Genomic DNA, 26013 nt, shown 5'->3' with positions numbered 1-26013 from the left:
TAATCTAAATAACTCTCAATACTTTTTTTTTATTAATTTGCAAAACAATTAATTATACAACATAAAACTCCTGTGCAGCACCACTTTGACATAATAAGTCTGTAATAGGACACAAGGGTGCAGCCTGGAAATGCTAATGCTCATGCTAAATGTTTTCTATGCTAATTTTATTTCTAAGTAAATATTATGGTTTCCTGTGGGTTCCCACTGCTCTGTTCTTAACAGCTGTATTTACTGACGTATGTAAATTGATGCAGGGGAGGTCCTTGGGCAAAAACACGCACACGGGCTGGAGTTCTTGGAAAGGAAAATAAAACAAGGTTGGCGAAATCAGGTGAATATCTGCTGCCCTCAGGTTTATGCAGGAATAAAACTAATACTCGTGTGTGTGCAGGGATCGGCTGTCCAGTTCCTCGGATCCCCGCAGAGGATATTGAAAGACCATATGTGGGCCACACGGATCCTGTGCGGCGCCCTGGTCTTCCCCACCATCGCCACCATCGTAGGGAAACTCATGTTCAGCAGCGTCAACTCAAACCTGCAAAGGACCTGGTGGGTCCAAATACACTTACACTGTCAACAAGCATGATCACAATTGTTTTGCACATGGCTTTGATGAGCAGGATAAAACCCTGGTACCTAAGTCATCTCCAATTTTCAAAATCCATCACAGTGCTCCTGTTTCAGTTAAATACTGTGAGGTAATGTTCAAGTTTAGCCACAATTTCTGGCAAATGTATTGAAATGTTGAGATATTAGGACGGATGAATATAGAGCTCTGTGATTTGAGTGAACCGACCAAAACAGTTTGGTTTATAAGACGTGAAGCCTAATGTATCAAACTCCTTTGTTCATGTGTAAATAACGTGGCTTTGAATTAACAAGTTATTGCTGAGATGAGAATCTGAGTGAGAGAGCCTGTTTAACACACTGTATAACCAACCACCTGGAATATTTAACCTGCACATGTCAACTTCTGTACAGGTGTTCTGAGATCTGCAGACTAAACCTTTCCCATCAGATCTCCTCTCTGCCAAGAGGCTGAACTGCACACGATGCTTCTAACGTTAGACTTCTACAGTATGAGCTCTGTGAATAAATGTATTTTCCAAATGTTGACGTGGATGTGTTGAGACTGGAAAAGTGGGACAGACAAGCTTCCATTCAGCTGTTTATTAATTAGAAACACACAAGAAACATAAAAAGACCAAACTCAGCACTCTTCACCTGCCCATGACCCCCACCAGCCAATCACAGTCATTCTGAGTTGCTAAATACATCCAGAAATTAAAAATCTGATTTTCTAAATGAAAACCACTCACTAGGTAATTCACGTCAAACAGTGCACGGCCCGCCCAAGCCTGATATGTAACATTGGTTTCATCTAGAATGCTGTGTGAAAACTGCTTTATAAACCGGCTCTCCCGAGACGCTGTGGAGCTACATGCTGTGTAAGTAATAGACTAAGGCATGCTTCTGCTGCTGGTTCTTTGGGTTTTCACCACAAGGTAATATAGTGCCTTTTAAAGCAGTAGAAGTTGATAATGAAGAGGACTTGTTTGAAATTTTAAAAATGAAATAGTTTGGATCTAATTTCATTTTTAAAATTTCAAACAAGTCCTCTTAATAGTTTGGATCTAATTGAGACAGTAAAATGCCGGGAAATATTTAAGAAACTTTTGAAAAAGCAGGACTATTCATGAACTCTACCTGAGAGCAGATATGTTAGGGGAATGGGAAAACATAAATTAAGATTCGTGACTCCACCAGCAGTAGTTTTTACACTGTGAAACTGGTTAGCACCAAGAGAGCAGGTCACGTTAGCACTGCACCATGCAGGGCCAACAAAGCAATCAGGCAGGAGGCGGTCCTCTCTGGGGTTTAGGCCCACGCTGTTTCCTCTGCACAGCACTGAGTTTATTGCTTAGTGAGAGAAGTGCATATATTTCGGTAAAAGGATCCAGACTGGAGCGTTTTACCAAACTCTCGCCTTCAGACATCAATATGAAATGTTTTCTTGTTTTTAGAGAAAAAGTTCAAGCTGCTTTGTTTGACATCTATGCTTTAAGAGCTCACCCAGAATTATGCTGGGGACAGGATGGATCCTCCAGGGTTGTGCCTCAAATCAGACCAGGATACAAACTAATCTGAAGGCAGCAGCTGCAGAAAGTCTCTCATGCAGAGTGAACGGATCCTGACGACCTCCCCAAAGCTTTATCAGAGAGAAACAAAATGTCTCTACAGCGGCTACTTTTCAGTTTTCAGAAACCGATCACACTGTAAATTGAATAACGTACTAATGTAGATGACAGACTAAATTTTTTTTTTTTTAATTACTAATAAAATTGAATAATAATAAAAAACAAAACAGCATGGACATACCCCTGAGATGTCTGAGTGACATACTACTGTGAAACGCATTAAAAAAGAAGAAATGTACGGGCATGGTTTAGTGGTTAGCAATTTAAAAACAGCTCCTCATAGGATCCCAATATTTTAGCAGTTTACAGGCAAACACGTTAAAATTTAGAAATTTGACTTAAAAGATTTCATTTACCCGAGTGCATCTTCTGGGATTTCTCCCCCCCAGGAGAGCTGTGGTTCCTCTCAGAGAGTTACAAACACACCAGTCCAAACAAATAAAAGCAAAGACCTTCATGGAGCTACTGTCTTTAACCTCAACAGCTCAACACAATAAACTCACAATCCATCCTCAAAGCAGGATGTCTCTGAATAATCCAAATAAAAAGCCTCCTACTGTGAAGCTTCTGCAGTACACTTGAACTCATTAAAGGGTCCTGGCCCTCAGCTTTTTTCTTTTTTTTGTCGTTTTGCTTCTTTTTCGTCTACAGCAGCCTACACAGTGCTGTGAAGCGTGAGCTTACGTCTCCTATTAGAGACGTTACATGAGGTGATTCTGGTGTTACCGCTATAATTATCACAGCTACGTCAACAACTTTGTGATTCTTTTGTTTCCTCTTTGAGTGGCTCCTCCCTGCTACACGTGCACACCCCCGCATTCAACATGCATCCACGCAAACAAACACACACTCATGCAGGCTCCATCAGATGAAGGTCTTCCTAGTGGCAGGAGGAGGTGAAGTGGTTAGATGTGAAAAAGAGCAGGGCCGTCCTCCGTGCCTCCCTGCTGTGTCGACCTGCCGGCTTCGCTCACAGTTTGGCTGCCATGAAGTTGATGTGAGGTTTGACCAGGGGGAACAGAGGCAGACTCCTCTTGAACTCCGTCATGTCTTGAATCACTGTGGGCTGCAAGAAAGATCAGATCAAAGGGAGGCTGAAAAACGACCCGCTCCATAAACTCCAGAAATAGTCCAGAAACAAACAAATGCTGTTCTCTTTCTAAATGACATGTTATAAGTTTGGACAAAGTATTAGACACTACAGAACACAATGAACACTGTCATCAACAAATTTATTATGTTATGGGGTGGCTGTAGCTCAGGTGGCAGAGCGGATCAGCCACTAACCAGAAGGTCGGTGGTTCAATCCCAGGCTGCTCCAGTCTGCATGCCAAATATCCTTGGGCAAGATACTAACCCCATGTTGCTCTCCGATGCATCCATCGGAGTGTGAATGTGTATGAATGTTAGATACTTAGCACTTAAGCTTAGAAGTGCTGGTGTGATTGGGTGAATGAATTAGCTGTATAAAGCGCTTTGAGTGCCCGGACAGAGTAGAAAAGCGCTATATAAGAACCAGTCCATTTACCATTTACCATAACAAATGGAGAAAAGGAAAAACTGATCAAAAGAGGCTGCCAAGAGGCCTCCAGGACATTAAAGGAGCTGCCTGAATGTCGTCACTGAGCATGGCTAGAATAGCAAGAAGAAGATGCAATTGAAAGGTATGTCCACCTCATTTGACACAAACTGATGATTAACAAACAAAAAATGTCAGAGTGAAGAATTTTAATTTATATTTAAAAAAAAGAAAAGAAAAAAAAAAAAAGATAATAACATCTATTTGAGCAATTCGGTGTGTGAGACACAGACAAGCTACAAATCCACCCAGGTTAATGGTGTGGCTCGCAGTTCAGATGAGATGTATTGGGATGTCCTGGTTATTGTCACCTTTTCACATTTAACCTCCTACGACCCGAACTCTTTCATGGCATGCATTTTTAATTTCTCTTTGCTTGTAAACAAACCCAATTTTTGTTTCTGAGAAAAATGAGATCCACATATGAGGACATTTTTTTATATTTCAATAGAACAGTGGTAGTATAATGTCCTCGTAAGTGCATATCAAGAAAAAATAAAAAGTTTGATCCTTACCTGTGGCAGGGAAGGAGCAGGAGCCAGATTGACATCATTCTGAGCGGGGAACTCTCCCACTACTGGACCTGATGTACACACAGACAGGTCAGATTGTCAGTGAGTGACCTCAGTGGGTGTCTAAATGAAGCCCATGTTATCATCTTGTGTCTACAGATACTCACAGGTGTCCATCTCCCTGGACAGCACGTGCACCGACACTTTGTGTCTCTTTGGGGCTTCGACCGTCAGTCGCTCCTGGATAGACAGACAGACAGGTGAGGATGATGCATGGAGGTTGTCAGGGAACATCATCACCAGAAACTATTCCCTCCATTAATGGAATGACTCATCACTTTTGGGAAAGAGCTCTGCTACCACAGAAAAGAAACCCAGCACAGACAGGATGGCTGTGTGTGTTTCCCCACTGAGTGTGTGATCAGTTGTGACAGCCCTGTGGAGATTTAGTGACACAGTCGGGCTTCATCTCTGACTCTGGATGGAGGATTATATTAGACTGAACATTTGGCTCATCTGCAGTCAGACGCCGTCGACTGTGGCAACCAGAAATTAAATAATAAAAAAAAAGAAAAGACGCAGCTTGTGCGATTGCTGCTGATATGACATTAGAAATGCATTAGGTTTACTGCATGGGGGCTGTAATGGTTTCTGCAGGGCTCCGATAATGCCAATTCTTTCTGGGGCCAGGTGTCCTTGGGCTCTTTATCCCCCTGAAACAAGCCGGCTGGCTGTCATTATTGTCGCTGATATGCTGTGAGCGTCCTGTGTCAGTGTCACCTCCACAGCTATGAATAGAAGCAGGAGGCTGGATGAGATGAAAGCTAGGAGGGCAGAATGAACGCAGCGGATCTGTGTATGTGTGAACACACAAACAGAGTAGGTGGTGCTGAATAAAGTCCTTTTTTCCCATTAGTTCCTTCTCGGATCAGCTTGATGCAACTCAGCTCGACTCGTTTTCCATTACAATCGAGTACCACCTAATGTGTGTGGGGTCATTATTAGCAACGCAACCGAACATCCCGTGACGTCACGTATGTGACACGAACGCTACAACAGAGGTGGACCTTTGAGGCGATGTTATACCTGCTGCTAGGTCTGTGGCTTTCTGTCAGACATGGGGACCACAGTGTTGTTTCTGTGTAGCCATTTCTCTTATGCCGGATTTCAGAAATGGTAAATATGATTTTCGTACAGGAGACACTCTCATGACCCATCGAGTGATGCAACTGACTACCCAATCGATGACATGCAGTCTATTGATGTCACATTTTCAGATCGCCTCTGATCGCTATGAACTCCGGTTGAAAAGGTACTAAAAAAGTACCTAGTACCAGGTACTACCACCTGATGGAATACCCTCAAAACATGTCGAGCAGAGTCAACCTGAGTAGATGCTAATGGAGTTTTGTCTGACATATATTCTTTCAGCAGTGCAAAACGTGGGGGCGAGGATATGTGACCTTTAAAAATAAAGATGCTGATGAAAAACTTCACAGCATTAAAAAGCATGTTGAGAACATCTGTAAGTTCAGTGAAGTCTTTTCATAATGTATCCTTTGAAACTTCATCAGGCTTACAGCGAGGGGCGTGGCTACTTTGACAGGTATGGTGACCAGGGAGCTGCAGGTAGCAGCTGAGTAAATGAACTGAACCTCATCTAGTGCACAAATTGATCCTGCTTAACGAACCTGCCAGTGTCTAAACTATGATTAGGAGTTGCTACAGTTACCCTAAAAAAAGCTACAAACAGTTTTGTCTCAAACAGATGTCAGACTGAGCAATCCAGCATGAGACACAAGGACATGTCTCATGCTGTTAAAAGTCTTCCAAGGAAGAGGCATCATGAGACATAAAGCTATACGACTTACTCTGTAAAACTCCATTACGTTTTCTTTTGTCAACGTCTTCAGATACGCCACTTCAATGTTGTCTGCAAAACAGCAGGAAAAACAGAAGCAAATTAATTAAATTAAAAAAAATAGAAAAGAAAGAAAAAGACAATAGTTCCAGTTTGCAATGCTTAAGAGATGGACTCAAGAGTGAATCCATGATCAAATAAGGTAGGCTATTTTAATTATCCTTTTATATATGATTAAAGGAAGAAACCTCTGGCTGAACCAGGCCCAGGGAGGGGCAGCCATTTGCCACAACTGAGCAGATTGCTGTCTTTTTGTGTTACACAAGCTGGTAGATCAGGAAAAACCCATTTGGCCTGCAAACTAAACATAATTAAGAGTTATTCAGGAGGTGAAGAGGACTGCTGGGAAGCCTCACCTCTATCAAAATTGTACTGCTGAGAGATGATCTCTCCCCAGTATTTAGCACACTCAGCAGACAGCTTCTTCGGTTTGTCCAGGCGGCGGATGGCCAGGGCTTGGATGTGTTTCTGGAAGGCTTCCTCGCTCATTTCCTCCACAGCTTTCTCCATAGTACACAGAAAGGCTTCCACTCGGCTCTCCAGGTAGTGGGGCGCCTTCTCTGACTGGATGATGAAACGCAGCCCTTGCACTCCATTAGCCCGCCGTGGCCCACTAAAGACAATGTAGCCTTTTGGGGGATTAAGAGAGGAAATAGGTAAGAGCTCCAGACTGCTGTAAACACTGTTCCAGAAAGGTTTTTGTAAACCATTCCACTGTGGACCAACTAGATGCATGAATAATATAAATAATAAACTTGATAAAGCTGATACTGTTTGTATAAACTTGAAATGGTCTGGAAAAAGGTACCCACATTCTGTGTCATGCCCTATTATGTGTGTTTTGCAGCCTCACCCAGCTGTTCTTTGGTTCTCAGTGTGTTGAAGCAGGGCTCAGAGATGATCTGACAGAACAGCTCTAGCAGCATGTTGTCGTGGGTGGTCTGCATGTCTGTTTGGTAGTAGATTTCGATGCCACAATTGTTGTGTACCTCATTCCTTTGCTGGTAAACATACCAGCCACCTGAGAGGAACACAAGAATATACATTTATGCCGTAATCATGGAAGACAAATCATATACACGCTATGAAAAGATGACCACAAACAAACATCACCAAAAAATACCCGCAAAGCAAAATAACTGGACCACCTTCATTCATGTGGCGATAAAAACCATTTCATTTTATGGGGAAAACTGAATGACACTTCACATCAATGTATTTTATTAGTTTCTTTTTCTTTCTTTTTTTTTATTCATTTTTCAACTTTAACCCCATGTACTCACCTTGTTGTTGTACAGTTATACAGTTATATGTAATATTAAAAAGACTAAAAACAGGAAACAGAAAGACTAGATGTAAAAATATGAGCACCTGTAATTCTTCTGGCTTTGCTTTTTGGTCTGTGAAGGTTCAACAGGACCTCACTGAGAGACGCTGAGAACTAAACTTGGCATGTGAGTGAGCAAAACCATCTGAAGTCATTTAAAGCACAATCCTTTTCATTAACCCAAAATCCACTGACTCATGAACTCTGATAAGCTTAGAAATGAATTTCACCAGCTGTGCTGTACAACTTAATACAATCCATCCCTGCACACTTAATCAGGTCTTTCAGTGCTGCATTAGAAACTTGCACAAGCAATTCCTACAAAAAGCACATGAGCTGTTTCATTGTAGTTTTACAGCTGAACTTCAGTACATTGCTTGAGCCATAGATAAGTACTGTACAGTAAAACCAGCACAGTTCAGATAGAGGACAGGGGACACTTCAGTAAGACAGAAACAGCCCGTTGAATGCCAACAGCAATAACTCTAGTTTGTTTAAATCCACTGTGATCAAGTCTGCTCTGAATGCAGGACGAGTGCAGGCTGGGTAATGCAGGTGTCTTTATGCACATGCTGACTGAGCACTCTGGACCTGACGCTCCCTGAGCACCGAGCCACAGCTCCTCTCACATTGTTCTCAACATGTCAAAAGTTCTACTCAGCAGCACTAGTGTAACTCACTGGGTTGAGCAGGCAACCCATATGCGCAAGGTTAAGAGTGCCCCCCAGAGGGAATCTGAAAACTCCAAACAGAATATGTGTATATTTAGCTGTTTTCTAGTCTTAGTCCATCAGTGTAAAAGTGACATCTGTCTCCAGCTGTCTGAATTTTAAACAATGTGCTATCTTTGCTTATCTGCATTTAAATTACACAGTACCACTACCAGTGATGGATGTCTGACTGGCCACATTTATGACAACTTTCTGTTTGAAGCGTTGAGATGAGGGAGTAAAACTATGTTTCTTAGACAGTAAACTTGTGTTCACGTCCTGTATGTCCTCTTGCTCTGCGTCTTACTGGCAGTCTGGAGCCCAGCCTGGAAAGTCCCTCAGAGAGACACAGGATTTCTCCAGGTGGCCTCGCACAGCTCTGCTTTTCGCCTCCACATCATTCAGCTTTCCTAATGTGATGTGAAAGGCAGTGCAGGTTTGCCTGTGTGTGTTCATTGTCTGAGCTGCTGACAGTAAGGTGTGTATGTATTGTAGCCAATGACGTCCATTTCTACTCAGTGACCATTATGTTCCTTTGAGGTAAATGTGGGATGCTAAATTTAATCAGGTCTTCTTTCGACAAACACACGATGGCGTCACTGATGACGAGGGCGAGAGCGTTGGACAAGAACCCATTTGCGTGGTCGCCGTGACAGTCATGACTGGCAGATGAAGATTTACAGTGCTTAATCTGTGTGTGTGTATGTCTGTGCGTGTGTGTGTGTGCCTGTGTTCGCGTGTGTGGTTTGGAGGAGTAGAGGACCTACCGTCTGGAACCTGCACCTCTCTGTAGCGAATCAGCTGGCTCGGGAGGAGAGGCTTTGTGTGAGCATGCTCAATGAGCGTGTCCTCCACCATTTGCATCATGCCAAGAGCAGACTAGAGGAGTGACAGATGGAAATGAAATTCAAACATTTCAGTCCACAAACTCTTGAGTAACACCAGCTGAACTCTCAGAAAAACATTTGTTAGAGATTCAAGAATTTTACATTTATTGTACCTACCAACATTTACTACATTACTCAAAATAACCAGCAGGTTCATTTTGTGAGCACTGTGATAGAAGTTATTCTCAATATGCGTGGTAAGCATCTTGACTTCACTGATATACAGTGTAGACATTTTGACAAAGGAATTTTTAATTTCCTTAAAAAATTAAACATTGTATATTTTATAACATTAATTGTGATATGATTGGTAATTTATTTCAACATGTGAACAATATACAGGTACATTTAGAAAAGAAAATACGAGAGAGAAAAAAATACCATACAAAAAAAATGTTCTGATTACTTTACATGTTGAAAGGGAGTGGGAAGAAGTAAACACTTATTTAATCCCACCCCTTTGCCATAAATTATCAGTTAATATTTAGTCAGCTTCCTTACTGATATAATTTGTAATAAAAATAGTGAACAGATTTCTGATATACTATATACTATAATATCACATCATGAGGTTTTTTTTGTTTGTTTGTTTGTTTGTTTGTTTGTTTTTTTAAATAGAGACATTCACTTAATTTCAATATTTTCCTTTTCTTTATAGTTCGAGAAGATCATATTTTTATACTTCTTTTGAACAGTTTTATGTTTGGACGTTGCTTTAATTCCATATTCAGACTGTTCCACAGTTTCACTCCATGAACAGAAACACAAAAGCCTTTTCTTGTAGTACGTACCTTCCCTGTTTTGAAGTTACAAAAACCCCTTAAATTATAACTTCCTTCTTTCAAAAAAAAAAAAAAAACATACTCTGAATATTACCTGGCAGTTCTTTATTTTTTGCTTTGAATAGAATTTGTGCTGTTTGGAATTTCACTAGATCGTCAATTTTCAATATTTCAGACTGCAAAAATAGTGAGTTTGTATGTTCCCTATAACCTGCATTGTGGATGATTCGAATTGCTTTTTTTTGAAGAGTAAAAAGTGAATGTAATGTGGTTTTATAGTTATTGCCCCAGACCTCTGCACAATAGCTTAAGTATGGTGAAACCAGTGAACAGTATAGAATATGAAGTGCTGTTCTGTCGAATACCCGTTTTGCCTTGTTTAGTACTGCAATGCTACGTGATACTTTGGAATGAATATATCTTACGTGAGCTCTCCAGTTAAGTTTTTCATCTATTATTACCCCCAGAAATTTATTTTCACTGACTCTTTCAATACCATTTATTTGAATGTTTGCATTTGTATTTAAACTACTATTTCCAAATAACATAAGTTTAGATTTATTCAAATTTAATGATAATTTGTTTTTAATCAAGCCAGAACTTCACTTTACTTATTTCATTAGTCATATCCTCCAATAAATTCTGCAGATCATCACCAGAGCAAAAAATGTATCGTCAGCAAAGAGAACCATTTTTAATACTTTGGACACTTTACAGATGTCGTTAATGTACAAGTTGAAGAATTTTGGACCCAAAACGGTCCCTTGGGGTACACCACAAGCAATGTCCATACATAAGGAACAACCACCATTTAATTTCACAAACTGCTTTCTGTCACCTAAATAACTCCGGACCCAATCTAAAACTACCCCTTTGACACCATAACGTTCCAGTTTTCTTATTAATATATCATGATCTATAGTGTCAAATGCCTTTGTCAAGTCTATGAATAACCCAGCCACATATTGCTTTTTGTCTATGGAATTTGTGATGTATTCTATTGAATCTAATAGTGCCAATGATGTTGATCTGCTTGATCTGAATCCGTACTGACTCTCGGTGAGTAGTTTATGTTTATCTATAAATTTTTCCACTGATATAACTAAATCAGTTTTGTTTGGCCCTTTTGCTTTTCGGCCTGTCTATATGGCTTCTTTACTACTTAGATTCCCAACTATCATAAAACCTCAGACTACAAACCTTCTCACATAAACCCTTCAGTTAGTTCATCTTCTGCTGTTAGAGAAGCTGGTCATTATTATAATTTGATGATCACAAAAGGGATCATTCCTCCATTTTATGAGTGTTATTCTCCGACGAGCAGGTTGAAGTGCAGCTGGTTCACAGGATCTTATGAGACAATAAACCTCTGAGATATGGATAAATAAGTAGTAATAAGTAGTGACTCCAAACAAACCTCCTTGGTGATGTTGCCATGAAGAAGGGCTTCAATATGTAACCGTGACAACAGCTGAGGTATGAAGGCCTTAAGGCGTGGGAGAGTTACATCTGCAATACAGATCACAGGCAAAAGCAATCAATCAAAGAGTAATTTTCCAAGGCTGGTAACAGACTGATTAAAAGAATAACTGTTGAGTGTGGTGATTTCATCGGGCAGTCTTCCTGCCATGAACAAAGCAGTAAAGCAGCATATTGTCATATTGCAGTAGTAAAAATAATACCTAAAGATTTAGTTAGATGTGCATAAAAGTTTAAATTTAAGTCATGACACTCACATCGTCTCAGAGACCACAGACAGAGGAGGACAGCGGGCTAAAGGGACTGATGACAAAAACGAGCAGTGCTAACTGGAGGCCCAGGTGACTGAGCTCCAGGTCCTGACCCAGCAGGTTAATTGAGTCTCGTGTGAATCTGAGGATACTCTGTGTAAGCTCCGTGGTTAAAAATCAGATTTTTTTTAAACTTTTTTTTTTTTTTAACAAGCTGCCCTGCAGGCTCCAGACTGGCACTGTTCACAGAAAAGACTGCAGCTAGGGAAGCAACTGCTAGAGGACAGCTTCAGCATTTAAAGGAGAATTAAAGGAGAAAAACTGAAAAGAAGAAAAGACCCAAGGTGAGAGGAGAGGCCTCTACTGTGTGCAGAAACCTGAAAACTTCAGTGATAGTTTTACATTTTTCACTGCAGCTATGTTATTTAACCTTTACAGTGTCTGGGTTAAATTTGACCTGTTCTGAGACTTGACTACAGTAATTCAGGTTGATTTGATTGCTTTACTGGGTTTAGTCCACACGCTTCAAGTACTTCACATTCATGGCCAATTTAGAGTCACCACTTTACCAAAAATGCATGTCTTTGGACTGTGGGAAGAAGTCAGGGAGCACAGGGAAAACATGCTAACTCCACACAGAAAAGAGTTGGAACCTTCTTCCCAGGAACCTCCCTGCGAGGGGGTTGCGCCAACTACTGCACCATCCTGGGACCTGAACTGACCTTTCAGTGAGTGTGGAAAATGCCTGTGGAAGTTCCACACATGCTTGGTTTTCTACCACTCCAAAAACAAGTTGTTTTTTTTTAATGTAAGAAATGCTCTGTATTATGTGTTTTAATTAACTCTGTTTGGTCCACAGATGAAAAAGCAGCCAGTAAGCATTCCTGCTGAGACAGAAGAGAAACATTAAGAGTCTCACCATCTAGAGCCTCTCTGAGCTCATCTTTGGTCCAAGCGACCTCGGTCATTAGAAGACGGAGGTAGTACATGGCATGCTGGTGAGGCTGCTCAGCTCTGAAGTTATTCAAAGACCTCATGTACTGCAGAAAGAAAGAAGGCAGAATCAGATCACCATTAAAACTGAGACTGGAAGCTAAACTATTACTGAGTCAGTGAGTCTGAACTTACAGCTTCCTTGATGATGTCAAAGCGCTTCTCGTCTATCTCAAAAGTGGCCATCTTCTCGATGATCTTCTTCAGCAGGATGTGCTGTTTGTCACTGTAGCCTTTAACAGACAGCTGCAGCACACAGTGACAGGAGACAGGCGGCACATCATCAACAAACAAAAGGATACATTAAGCTTATTAGCATAACAGTTAACATTTGTTGTTATTGAAGGTTTTGCATTCATTTGCTACCATGAATACATGAATGTGTTCTCCATTTAATTCAGTCGTGGGCTGGCTAAACTATTGTGAAGAAAATATTTCCAGATTAGACCGACTCCTCATGGTGAACAATAATCTGAATCTCCAGAGGCTCAAAAACAAAAAGAATGTCAATGTTCTGCCTGAGTTTACTGCACGTGCTTGGGCATAAATGAATTTTCCTGCATCACGCACACCTAATGGCCCTTCAGGATTCAGCATAACCTCCCAGGGCTTCACTGTCACTTTCATCCCACAGCTCACCTCACCTTGTGGCCAAGCCCCTGCAGTGACACCTGTTAAAAGTAATCTCTCCAAACATCGTTAACCTTGACAAACGGCCAGCATCCACACTAATACTGCTGACTCAGATCAATTACTTGCAGCCCATCACACAGCTACACAGCCCTCTGTAAGGACACACCACAGTCATGAATTCACAGGTGAGAAGGGAGCTAATGAATGCAGGTTAGTTGGTCATTATGACAGCTGAAGAGTTGTTAGAAGTCAGCAGGTTTTAAAGAACAGTGGAGAGACAACACCACAGTAAACCAGATTGATTCAGGCCATTACTTTGATGTACAACATTAAATCTCAGACATACGCACACAAGCAAATTGCTCATTCATAAATCAAGGAAACAGAAAAACACCTGATTTAGTGATACACTCCTAATGATGTTAAACCTCCTAGATAAACCTGCACAGATCTTTAAATTTAATGCCGCGTTCCACATATCTCAGAACAAAGGACTGATGTCACTCCCAGTTTTGTTATTTGCAAGCAAATGCATATTAGACTTCTCTCTCAGACTGAACAAGCAGGATTTCACACAATCAAGAGTATAGAAACCACAACCGCCAAGTTATTTTCACTCTGTTAAAGCCTCAAAGTGCAGCCTTCACTGGCACCCCATCTTCCCTCCAGACTTCAAACGGCTTACTTACGAGGATGGCATTCATCCCTGAGGCTACACCATACACCAGCCCAGCCAGGCGGGCTGCATATGTATACTCTTTTAAATCATCCTTCAGTAACCTGAGCAACAAGTAGGTCATGTTGCAGTGCAGGGGGTCTGCGTAAAGGTAGCGACTAATGGAAGGAAAAAAAGAAAGAAATGAAACAAATAAATATGTTTGTTGGGAATCAAGTGTTGCCCAACACTAAATAAAAACACATATGAGAAGAATGATAATGAAGAGTATGTATATGCAGCCACATGACCGGCTTTCTGTTCTGCACTGACTGACAAAAACTTTTTGATGCAAGAATAGTGGCTGACTTTCAAACCTGATGCCTTAATTACAGGTGTGTGTTTAACACCAGCACACCTAAAGGATAATTTGATATGGAGAGAATAAAAGCCCTCACAGGTAGGCATGGTGTTTTAACAGGAGGTTGATGAGCAGTTATAAAAGAGGGAGTTGTAAATAAAACAGATACTATGCCAGCCGGGTACAGGTTAGAAGGTAACACACGCAGGTTCAAAATCTCTACAAAACCGTCTCAAATGATCAAGCATGTCAAACAATAACAAACAATTAACTTTTAATATACAGCAGTTTCCTGTTATTGTAACTTGCAGTCTGGCCACAGATGCGGTCAGATTGGAAGGTTAACGTCAGCTATTGACCCAGGCCTGCCTGAGCCACTGTAGCCCAGTTTGAGGATAATAAAGGGAAGGCGGCATGAGGTTGGAGATGGGGAGGGATTATGAATACTTACATACATCCCATAGACGGTATTTTGGAGGTCATAGTTCAAGCCAGCTAGCTCGGCTGCATATGCATACTCGTTGAGGGAGTCCTTGAGGAGCTCCAGGTATAAATATGCCATGTTACAATGCAATGGGTCCACGTACGCAAACGGGCTGTAGAGAAAATGTCACACAAAGCATACAAATAAAGCTGCACGAGCTGATGCAAACTGCAACTACTGTGTAGCACGTTTCACAATTTATGAACATATAATTAACTGTAGCTATCAGCAGCGTAACAGTGGAATTACTTATAGACTAATACTGTCTAATTGCAGTCCCACCTAGAAGGGTTTGGCAGTGTTTGTCAAGAAGCTGATCCAAGTTAATCCAAACGATCCTATATTACACAGTAGCTAATTCCAGAAGCATTTAATCCTACTAAATTAAATCAACACTGAACAAGGGAACAGCCACCTACCTTGAATAAAGAAGACAACCAGTAGAATGGTGTGTCCATTTATGTGGAGTTACACATGGCACTCATTTAACTTTGTTGCTTTTAACATGCTGACCTGTGACCATCCACAGTCAAACCTGGACTTATTTTCCAGAAGATCTGCATTTTAAGTGTAACCAATATGAGATCTACTCTCCGGTACAGTCGTAAAAACTACTTTTAGTTGCTCCCTTGTCACAAGGGGTCACCAAAGTAGGTAACTTTGGCAATTTTACATCTGACACAACTTCAGAGAAAATGTGTGTCTCCATATCATATTGGGAAACCTGATGACACTAATAAATGAATATTTTGATAATTATTTTTGCACTTTGTTATCGGATTACTTTAAAACTTATTATGCACTGTTGTAGCAGCAGTACATTTACTATTTCTCATTATTGAGTTAATCTTAAGAGACACAATTTACTTGGTAAGAATTTGCGTCCACACTCCAGCTGCAGAACAAATCCTCTATATTTACTACTCACCTGAAGAACTCAAAGTTCAGGCAAGCCTTGGGGAGGAAGAATTTGTCATCCTGCTTGAACCACACCTTGCTCATAGCAGTGTCCTGGAAGAAATGAAAACCAAACTTCATTTCATATTCATGGAAAGTCTTAACAAAGTAAAGCATTGAAATGCAAGCAGAAGGTAAACTGTACAAGCAGACGACGCTCGTTTAATCACAGAAATCTAACAGTGTCACTTTGATAGGTCTCTTAGCAACAAACAAGAAAAGCCATACTAACTTTTATTCAGTTGTTCCAACAGAGATGGGAAATGTAAGCTTTTATTAGCTGCTTAGTTCCTCTGATCCTGACATAACAACAACTAATGCTTGATGTCTAAATCACAATACCACATTTCCATATGAAAGCATAAGAGACTTCAGAAGAAGCAGGTAAGCAGGGACCGTCCAGTGCAGTCAGACAATGAAAAGTGACAACACTTTGATGATGGAGCTGTGCAGAGAAAACACTTGCCTTGATTAAAGTGGGAACTGACGGAGAGTCTTTCTCAAGAGGGTAGATCTCGAAGTTGGTCGGGATGAACTCATTTTTCATTGGCAATTTGAATTTGCCGTTGAGGTCTGCATTTGCCCATTTCTACAACAGAAAAAGATAAACAATCCGCAAGCAGAGCCTTATATAACTGATGTAGCGGTTATACGAAAAACTGGACACAATCATTCACCTTGATGGTCTCCTCAGAGATGGCCTCCTGTTTGTACTGCGTGCCGTACCACTCTTCTGTCATGTCTGTTTGTCCTTCAAATGATTTTGACACCACTGCAACTCTGGAAAAGTAAGAAGACAACAGGTCACATTATAGATCTATACAAAAAGCCCTCTGTGCTACTTAGTGCCTGTTAGCTGCACAAGATGTGAGTGCTTTTCCATTTTGATCATGTTTCAGGTGGTGCACAGCCATTGACACATCGTTTGGCTGGAGCTGTCAGACCATCAGAGTGCGGGTTTTTCCTGAGTTTGAACATTTATCCCATCAGTATGTTTTAGTTAAAGTTGAAGGACTCAGTGTAAAAGGAAATGGTGTTTCTCTGTAAGTTTACTTGCAGCTGGAATGAGATGGATAAATAAAGAAGCATTCGTTCATGAATTTAAAGCAGTTTTGGCAAAAGCCCAGAATTAAATGGCCACTTCAGTAAAGGAAGAGACTGGCATGCACACCGTCAGGGTCAACCAATGACTGCATGCTGTCGTCTCCTTAATACGCATTAAGAAATGGACCGGTTACAAGTCTGGACTTTGCTTGGCACAGCAGCTGCAACCCAGAAAATGAATTAAAGCTACACCAGGCCCACTTTTATTTCAGTCCAGTTATCCAAGTGGGACTGCAGCTGTAAAGTTTAGCTTAAAGTTTATCACACCATGTGCCCACATCTTCCTCTGAGAGGTTAAACACTCAGATTAAAGTAAAAGAAGCAAACAGAAATTTGCCCAACAAGTTCACTGCTGCAGAAATGATCTAATCAGCAGGTTATTTTTCGCTTGATAAACACAAAACTCAGTCTTCTTTTAAAACTGTTGTTATTGCCTCAACCTACTTCTAGTTTTGTGCAGTTTATTACTTGGTAACAGAAAAGGTAAAGTGAGCATCACTACACATTGCAAAGTCACACTGACCTGACGTGTTCTGGTCTCAGCTTGTCCAGCACCATCTCGATCAGATCTGGCCTGAACTCTTCCAAGAGGTACTCTGCTGCTAGAACTTCTTCGAGAGGGTAGTACTACGACACACAAAGAAAGCTGTTGGCATTGCACTGCTTGAAAACACAAATGTGTAAAAGGCCTCCATAAAGTAAATTCTAAACTTCTACTTAAAAGGACCGACGATGAATCTCATTTACTATTAAAACCTCACTGTGTTTTTGGTAGCACAGTAGATATACAAAGTTCTTACATCTTACAATGGCTGCAAGCTCTCAAATGTATGGAGATGTGCATGTATTCCATCTTAAATATGCAAAAGCAACCCCTTGTATTAAAAATAAAATAAATAAAATAAAGGACCAAGGCCCCACTTTGGAGCCATGTGCTTTAGCCCATGGGATCCAGCTGGCCTTTCCCCAAAGAAGCCTACATGGGTCTAAAAGGGCTGTAGGGGCCTTTGTTGAGTGGGACCTTCAAAGGTGAAGGTCCCAACACAATCCCCGGCTTCCCTGTACTTGCTTGTGGTACATGAACTGGATATAGTGGGCTCGCCTCAGCACATAGCTTGGGCTCTGGAACAAAGCTCCTGGGGAAGGGCTGGACTCTGTTCCACTTTGGAGCTGCACTGGGTGAGAAACAGCGGCAGGGGTGGGTATTTTGCATGCATTTGACTGCATGCCCTTACCCAAGACTCACTGGAGATCTCCTGTCTGACAAGAGAAGGACTCTTTATCTCCCTGGATTAGCAGGAAAAACTGGCTAATGTGAGATAAGTCTTGGGTTTCCTCCTTAGACTGTTGTCCCCAGAACCCAAAAGTAAATTAAACATTTGGTACCTTACTCCACCTGCTGCAACAATCACATAGTGTGCATTTTGATACAAATAAAAACTAGCCTGATTCTGACAAGGCTGCCTGGAAACAATGACTGCAGATAAAAGAGGGACCTACATGTAGTAAACCTGCAATTTTGGAAGTGTAGCCACGGGGACGCTCCTTGTCTTTGAACCTGAAGGCAACATTGTTTAAATCCTATAGAGAGACAAAAAGGTTGAAGGTGTAACAGCTGAAATCACCAAACATACAATGACTATATTCATTTAGCTTATTGATCCAGATCTATTAACTGTGATGCACATAATGGAATCCATATGCTATTCTAATTTCTTTTTTAAAACTAGCTTTTACAGTGAGGAATAGGAAATCCGTTTATACTGACTCTTAGAAAGCATCACTGGACTAACAACATAAATCACCTTGCACTCCTCAAACACCCACTCTTGAGGCCCTTCAGTACGTAGTTTCTGGATGTACTGGAACATGTGGAAGATTATGTCCTCAACGTGCACTGCAGTGACACACAGATCATGCCCCGAGATTTAATATTTACATTTCTTTTCCCTACACATACTGGGATTGATCATAATCACATGCAAAACACACAAACTAGGTACAATTCATGTAAAGTAGTGAGATGCATGACTTACAGAGGCCCTCCTCAGTCAAGTCCACATTGATGATGAAGAACATGAATCCTCTGGCTCCCTCTTTCTGACCTCCAACAAGTGTGTTCACCCAGCCTTAGAAAGTAATTATTGTGAAAATTTAGTAAGGTGTTACTTTCATTTTTATGATAAAAGAAACTGTTACTGTGAATGTTTCTGTCCTAAAAGAAAACTGACTTCTATTCCAATCACTAAATTAGACGAACACAGGTCTCCTGGTGTTACATTTTCTGGTTCAATGATGAAACTTTTTTTGTTATGTCACAAAACACATAATTAAGTAACCTCAGAGCCAATCATATATTTTAGGATATGGTTTTACTAAGTGTATCACTTGCTCTAATAATATTTGACACCAGCTTGCAGTCTGCTACCTTTAGATTTCAGCTCAGATAACAAACTTCCAGGTCCTTCGTGACCAATCAGATGTCCCAGATAATGTCCTGGGTTTGATTTGTAGTACTTCTGTAGGTCTGGGATGGGGAAAGTCACATAAAGATTTCTAATGTCTTTGATGGGAACCACTTTGTAGAATTGCTGTAACAGGAAAAAAAGAAGGACACCACCAACCAGAAATGTGTTACTAAGGGCTCTTTCATCTGACACTTCAATGACTGTAGTAAACAGAAGAATTTATGACTCCCACAGTAACATGTTAGGGGAAAAATGTTTACAGACATTTTGCAATGCAGTAAAAATGTAAAGGAGTGAGGAGTAAGCAGCTCACTTTAAGGTGTTGTTCCTGGAAGGGGTGTTCGGGAAATTCTGGAACAGGCACGTTTTTGTTTTCCACTTCTCCAAATAATTTAACCACCATAGCCGTCAACTCATCCAGTGATTCTGCCAACAAAGGGTTTAAAAAAAAAAAAAAAAAATCACAGATACTGAATTTACAATAAAGTCCTCCCCCTTAAAAAAAGAAAAAACCCCAAAACAGTTGATTGGCTAACTATTAGCATTTCAAGCCTGTAACTTTTAGCTGTCAAACAAACTGGCTCAAGTAAACCTTGCTTGCAGTCTGTATTTTAACACTAAAGCAGATTATAGGCCATTCTTAAAGGCCTATAATGGACTGGAAAACAAATGCCACAACAAACTGTGTGTGTCCTGGTTTGAAATTAGACACTGTTAAGTTTTAAGTTAAAAGTACATTGCTGAACATTTGGCACTTAACATTTGTATTTTGTTTTGTTTTTTTAAATCTAGTTGTTGTTGTTTTTTAATCTACATGCTTTTTGTCTAAGAGTATTTGAAGTAATAGTTCAGCTTACTAAAATGTATTAATTTGGATAGGTAATACATTTTAGTAGTGTTTGAGTCATATTTATAATTAACCCAAGGTGTTCCTAGGTAATGTAAACTCTATCAAACCAACACAATTTTTTAGTAGGATTTAATGCTACAAAATATTTCTCTACGAAGTGAAGCTAACAACTTTGATTTCAAACTGAGTCTTGAAGTTTTAAATATTAAGAACACTCACTGATTAATACAGCTTAGTACAGGAGGACAAGAAAAGAAAAAAAAAATCTGTATGACACCACACCCACATGACTTATAACACATCTTTACTTCTAATTACTAACTACATGCGTGGGTGCACTGTGGTATGCAGGATCACATGTCCTGTATGGACTGGAAGGATGGTGAGTCTACAAGTCCAGCATTCATTTATTCATTTTAAAGCTTTAATTTCAGTTAATTTGCAACTTTAGATTACTTATATAAATCTATTAATAAATGAAAATACATTAATATAGCTTACTTCATACAAAATTAGCTCTTTTTTTAAGGCATGGCAGCAGCACTTGTCCATGGTACCACTAAGTCAAAAATGTTCGACAACAGGTTTAATGTCCCTAAAAGCCAGTAACTCAAGTCTCTCATCACTTTCACGTTATTCGATGGAACGAAACAGATAAGTTATCTTGAAAGTCTCTCGTTTTTGGCAGTGACACCAACGCACATTGTCACAGCTGATTTGAGAACAACACATTGTTTTGCTCTACAATGAAATGTGCAATACTAGAATTCAGGCGACATTCATGCATGACTTGCACATTGTTCAGGTCAGATGATTATTTTGCAACACTTAAACATCACATGCGTGAGCAATGTCATCTTACCTCTTCCTAACACACACAGTCCCATGAGGTTAGAAGAGTAATACGTGGAGTGGAATTTCAGAAGCTCCTGACGGACATCAACCCCCTCTTTAGATGGTCTGGTCTCTAGTGTCAATTTATTTCCTATAAGAAAAAATAAATAAAAATCAGTAATGTACATTTTAATGTAATTAAGAAAAGGCAACACACTCCCGTAGTGAAATTCAGTGAAATTACATTCCATAATCAATTTCTATATTATAAAATCAACCCCCTAAAACAAGTGCTACAGTCTACGTGAAGCACTTCTAAGGCAAATTAAGTGTTTTTTTTTAAAGAGACACCATCAAAGCAGCAGTCAGGAGAAGCTATGTTAGTCTGCTAAGTGCACTGCTTTCAGATACGTCTGATCCTCTCCTGTTCTTAATGGGAATACAGACGGTATAATTCAAGACTGCCATCAGGTGGCTATTTTGAGCTCAGAGCTGCTCTGAGTATACGTCACTTTAATCTGGGATGACTATCAGAAAACTCCTAAACTGCTTTCTCAAAAAACAAACTGAAATTAGTTCATGTTTAAAATAAAAAACCAAAGCCATTAAGAAGTATTTCTGGGCTAAAACAGCCGTCTCTTATAATAAGTAGGCTGCAGTAATGTAAACCTCATTTAATCAAATATTAGCCAGAGTTAACATATGCAACTGGATTCTGCTCTAGATTAGTAGTCTAATACAAAATCTAAAACACATCATATCGACCCTATGAAAGGAATTCTTGCTTAAATATTCTGTGCAGGGCAGTTTTGCTCTCCAGACAAAATATTCTGCTATAACAACTGAAATGCGATGGACTAAGCAGTCATATCGAATGATGTAAAGACATAGTTTTAAAGTGAAGTCTGGCAAGAACAGTTTCTACCTGTTCCAAATTTACTGAAAGGGTGTTTTGGGTTGCCAGTGGCCTTTTCCAACTGAAACAGCCTCCAGGCATCATTCATCAGGTTTTTCTCATGCTCAGAGTCCACAGCGTTCACCTCGCGGTCCTTGCAGCTCTCGTCAAACAATGGGCACAGAAAGAACTGGGCAAACCTACAAAGGTCAGAAGTTGCTGTTATCAAGGAGTACATTTCAGCATGTAGAATAACAACAGAGGTGTGTGATAATACTAATAGATTTCAGATTTTCAGCATTTTCTGGTGTGTACAATCTTGTTTATATTAAATACAGATTATACTTTGGAAAATGCGTTTGGAAAATGAACTAAAGCTTTGCAAGAGTACAAAGTCAGAGCAACTGCCATGCAAATGAGGAAATGCTAAGCACACTCTAAAATTCATAGTGTGCATCTAAAGACGTACACAGCAACCATTATACTGTAAAAAGTAATCACTGTAGTTCTGTCACATCATAAGGCTGCTTAAAAAAAAAAATCAACATTATTGCAAAGGAAATGGACCATGAACTTATTTTAATAGATGTTGTATTCTTAACATACACACTCCAAAATACTCATAATCTTCCACCGTTTACCTCCTAAAAACCTAGAAATGTTTGTTGAATTAAGTAAATATAATTTTAAAAGAAAAACCATAATATTCAGATATCTAGTCTGTATATATTTTTAATAAGAATAGGAAAAGCAGGCTGACTAACTGAATTATATGATCCTTTAATTTTCCACAAAGGAATCATCATCAATAATTCAGATCACTCCTCACAGTTCTTTCCTACCACTGAAGCCCAGGTGGCTTGAAGGGAACAATTAGACAATGTCACCAAAAAAAACCCAACAACAACATTTTTTAATCTATCTTTCTATCTACCTACCTACCTACCTGTATACTAGAAATTTAAGACCACTGAGCTTTTAAATGTGTATCATGTATCACTTTGATGTTTCTGCCAAAATTAATACCATCAAATGAACACCAACATACCTATCTAATGCTCCTTGCAAGTGCTCATGGGAAACATCAAAATAATAGTTGGTATGTTCTCCGCTGGTGAAGGCATTGGAGCTGCCTGCGTGCTCACTGAGGAACTGGCTGTACTCGTTCTCCTTGGGGTACTTCTCTGTTCCCAGGAACAGCATGTGTTCACAAAAGTGCGCCAGCCCTGAGATGTTTGGTGGGTCAGACAGAGAACCTGCAAATTGAAAAGAAATTCCCAGAGAAATGTAGTTAATGGTGCTGCTTCTCTTTCACCAATGCAACAGTTGTGACTTTTAATGTTTTCCAGGTGAGAAAAACAGATCTGTAACGGCACCAGAACAGGAGGATTTATGTACAATGAGATGTACATGACTAAATTCTTTATCATTTTTATTCAACAGATAAAAAGAATGTCACAGGAATTTCACAACTTCCTCAGACATTCAAAACAACTATCTAATGCTTAGTCAGTGAGAACTTTAAGCTGTGGGTCACAACAGTTACATGTTATTTGCTGGTGAAAAGCTATAATAGAGAAACCAGATAAGTACATAATGTCATATCTAGTTTGCAAACAGAAATACTAGATAATAGACATCAAAAATACCCATCCAAAGCTTAAAAGACATCTGGCAACTAATGAGGTAACTCTATGCATGAAAGTATATTGGTCAGCAAGGCACAGTTATATTATGATGTGGAAAAATTGTCTGCTTTTCCAAATGGTGTGATAGAACACGAAAAAAAAAATCATGGTCACCTGGCAGGACAAAGAAAATTAAAACCTATTTACCTATGTGGACATCCAAAGCAGCTGAAGACTTGTCTGTGGTCGGGTCACTGATGAGCACTGCCTTCAGGCCATTGATAAACTCCAGGCCCCTGTACTCCCGCTTATCCTCAGGTGAGCGAATAACATCACTAACCACCCTCCTCACAGCCGGGTCGGTCATTCTGACTGACAAGGATGACACCAGTCTGCAAGCAAAGAAAATCAAATGGATACTTACAATTAAAATTTTTAATATGTTTTGATTTAACGTGACATAATGGCCAAAGGAGATTTTAGGACTAAAGATGCCTCTAAATGCAAGTGAGTCTATATTTGGTATGACCACCTTTATTCTTAAACACACTGTCATGCTAAAAATGAACCAATCAGATACGTTCCAGATAGTACTGCACAGTTTGTTAAATAGGTTAGTAATAATTCATCAGCTTTTACATTATTGCCAACATCACAGTCCCAAACCATGACATAACCTCCAACATGTTTCACCGATGACTGTAGAAACTCACAGTTGGACCTCTCCCAACTACCTCCATATATACTGCTGACGACTTGAACTGAAATGTTCAAATTTGGATTCATCACTGTAAGAATATTTTGTACTTCCACTGGTTTTAAGTCCTGTTCTTGTGTAATTTTGCATTCTTTAAGAAGTGAAACATGCTGACATCCATTCTTCCACTGAGCACGTTTCTAATGAGAGTGCAGCAACGAGCAGATGGATCATCTGAAGGTCCCAGATGCATCTTTCAAGAACTGACAGGATGTTTTTTTCCCCCTATTCCTTAAAGACATGACTTTAAGATACGGTTCATCTGTTGCAGATAAAAGTGACAGGCCTAAAACTTCTTTTAACCAATTTCCTCAAATTGCAGGATACACTGCACAAGATGTTAACATATGTCATATGTTTTCAGCTAATAGCTCTATGGGAATCACCTGGTTAGTGTTAAGTGTCTTAACAAAATTTAAAAACCAACATCACTGTGAAAATGATCATGTACAAGGGCTAAAACCGACTCAAAAAGCTGCCAGAGTCCAAATAAAAACTTGTGTCAGAAAAATGTAAGAAAGCCTGGAGAACTACTGCTCAAGACCAATAAAAATAAATAAATAAATAAATGAAAGAAAGTCTGGTTCCTTGGAAGCATAAAGAAGTAGAGTGTTTCTAGATAGTTGTGTATAAATAAATTATCTGTCTGAATGAATATGAAAAAAAACCCCATAAGGATTAAAGGGAGCTGTGTTTTAACAGGTGCCGTGACTCACGTAGTTTCCACACATCACTGTAAGAGCTGTTAAGCAACACATGGCTCGTTTACTGCAGTTTTACTGAAATATTACATTAAATCTTTAATGATTTTCGGGAAAACTGTTTTTGAACAACAAAAAATTTAACGAAACCAGCAACACAGTTTAGATAACCAGCTATTATCACTGCCTTGGTGTAATTGCTACTTACGTACAGTAAGCTAAACAGCAATGACAGTTAAAAGACAGCCACGACGTAGATGTGTGGAAACATTAATACATCTCTCTGGTACTGAGCACAACGGGGATTACAGTGTGCTACAGTGACTCAGTAGAGGACACAAATTAATCCATTACGCAGAAAGCAAAGTCGCGCTAGCTTATTTAATGAGGGATAAAAGCTTCAGAAAAGTTACCAAGCAACCATGTGAGAAACGGGATGTCTTGTCTAACTCGCTGGCAAACATTTGGTTCCGCAAAGCTAAAAAGTGTATTGTAAGCGATCACGGAAGCTCCTGACACAAATACACAATGTAGGATCAGCTAACATTTCGCTTTAGCTAGTGAGGTTAGCTGGGTCAAAAAACCGGCTCGAGCCGCTAAGATTAGTTTGGTGTTTAGCCAGCTCGCTGCTCGGTGTAAAAATAACTCTCCTATTTTTCAGTTACAACACTTACCTAAAAGAGCTCACCTAAAAGGTTGGTTAAGACAGAAAACGTAGCCTGCTGACTGAAGATATCTCGTAAACTGGGCCGTTCGGTTAATGCACTTAAACATACTTTGCACCCATGAAAAACAAACCTGGGCTGTTACGGCGCCATCTTTGACTAGACACAAACAATCGATAGAAGAGCAGAGCGCACCTCATAGAGGCAGGTTGTCAAATATTTCATAGATTCTGCCACTGACGCCTTAAACCACGACACCGTCAGTGGGAAAGCCAAATACTTAAGATTAAAACGGCAACGAAGCGCGAAACTGGCTAGAGTAGTTCAGAATATTGAGCATTGTCATTGATTCGGAAACCGATTAGACAGTCTGCGTGTA

The 26013-nt window shown here is 39.9% G+C and overlaps 1 protein-coding gene across 3 annotated transcripts; it reads right to left on the bottom strand.

Moving 5' to 3' along the window:
• Positions 1-1158: 1158 nt before the first annotated feature.
• On the bottom strand, positions 1159-25816 carry ide (insulin-degrading enzyme). 3 transcript variants are annotated; one of them, XM_087850360.1, is made up of 25 exons: positions 25658-25816; positions 23719-23903; positions 22932-23139; positions 21914-22083; positions 21017-21139; positions 19618-19730; positions 19265-19427; positions 18873-18965; positions 18642-18733; positions 18337-18417; positions 17360-17463; positions 16410-16512; positions 16199-16321; positions 15704-15786; positions 13965-14109; positions 12778-12888; positions 12569-12689; positions 11337-11428; positions 9018-9129; positions 7067-7234; positions 6570-6842; positions 6164-6225; positions 4460-4532; positions 4296-4363; positions 1159-3267 (listed from the first exon to the last, which is right to left on the bottom strand). In XM_087850360.1, the coding sequence occupies exons 1-25, from the start codon at positions 25741-25743 to the stop codon at positions 3172-3174; spliced, it is 3048 nt and encodes a 1015-aa protein (XP_087706486.1). In that variant the 5' UTR covers positions 25744-25816; the 3' UTR covers positions 1159-3171. The 3 variants fall into 3 exon arrangements, with proteins under 3 accessions (XP_087706486.1, XP_087706485.1, XP_087706487.1); XM_087850359.1 differs by lacking the exon at positions 13965-14109 and adding an exon at positions 14743-14887 and having other exon boundaries at positions 25658-25815; XM_087850361.1 differs by lacking the exon at positions 13965-14109 and adding an exon at positions 14743-14887 and having other exon boundaries at positions 25644-25803.
• Positions 25817-26013: the final 197 nt, after the last annotated feature.

Source organism: Neolamprologus brichardi, chromosome 13, assembly GCF_056152115.1.
Source record: "Neolamprologus brichardi isolate AB-2024 chromosome 13, ASM5615211v1, whole genome shotgun sequence".
Lineage (NCBI taxonomy): Eukaryota > Metazoa > Chordata > Actinopteri > Cichliformes > Cichlidae > Neolamprologus > Neolamprologus brichardi.
Note: the sequence above shows the minus strand (reverse complement) of the source record. Positions and strands in the feature narration are given on the sequence as shown.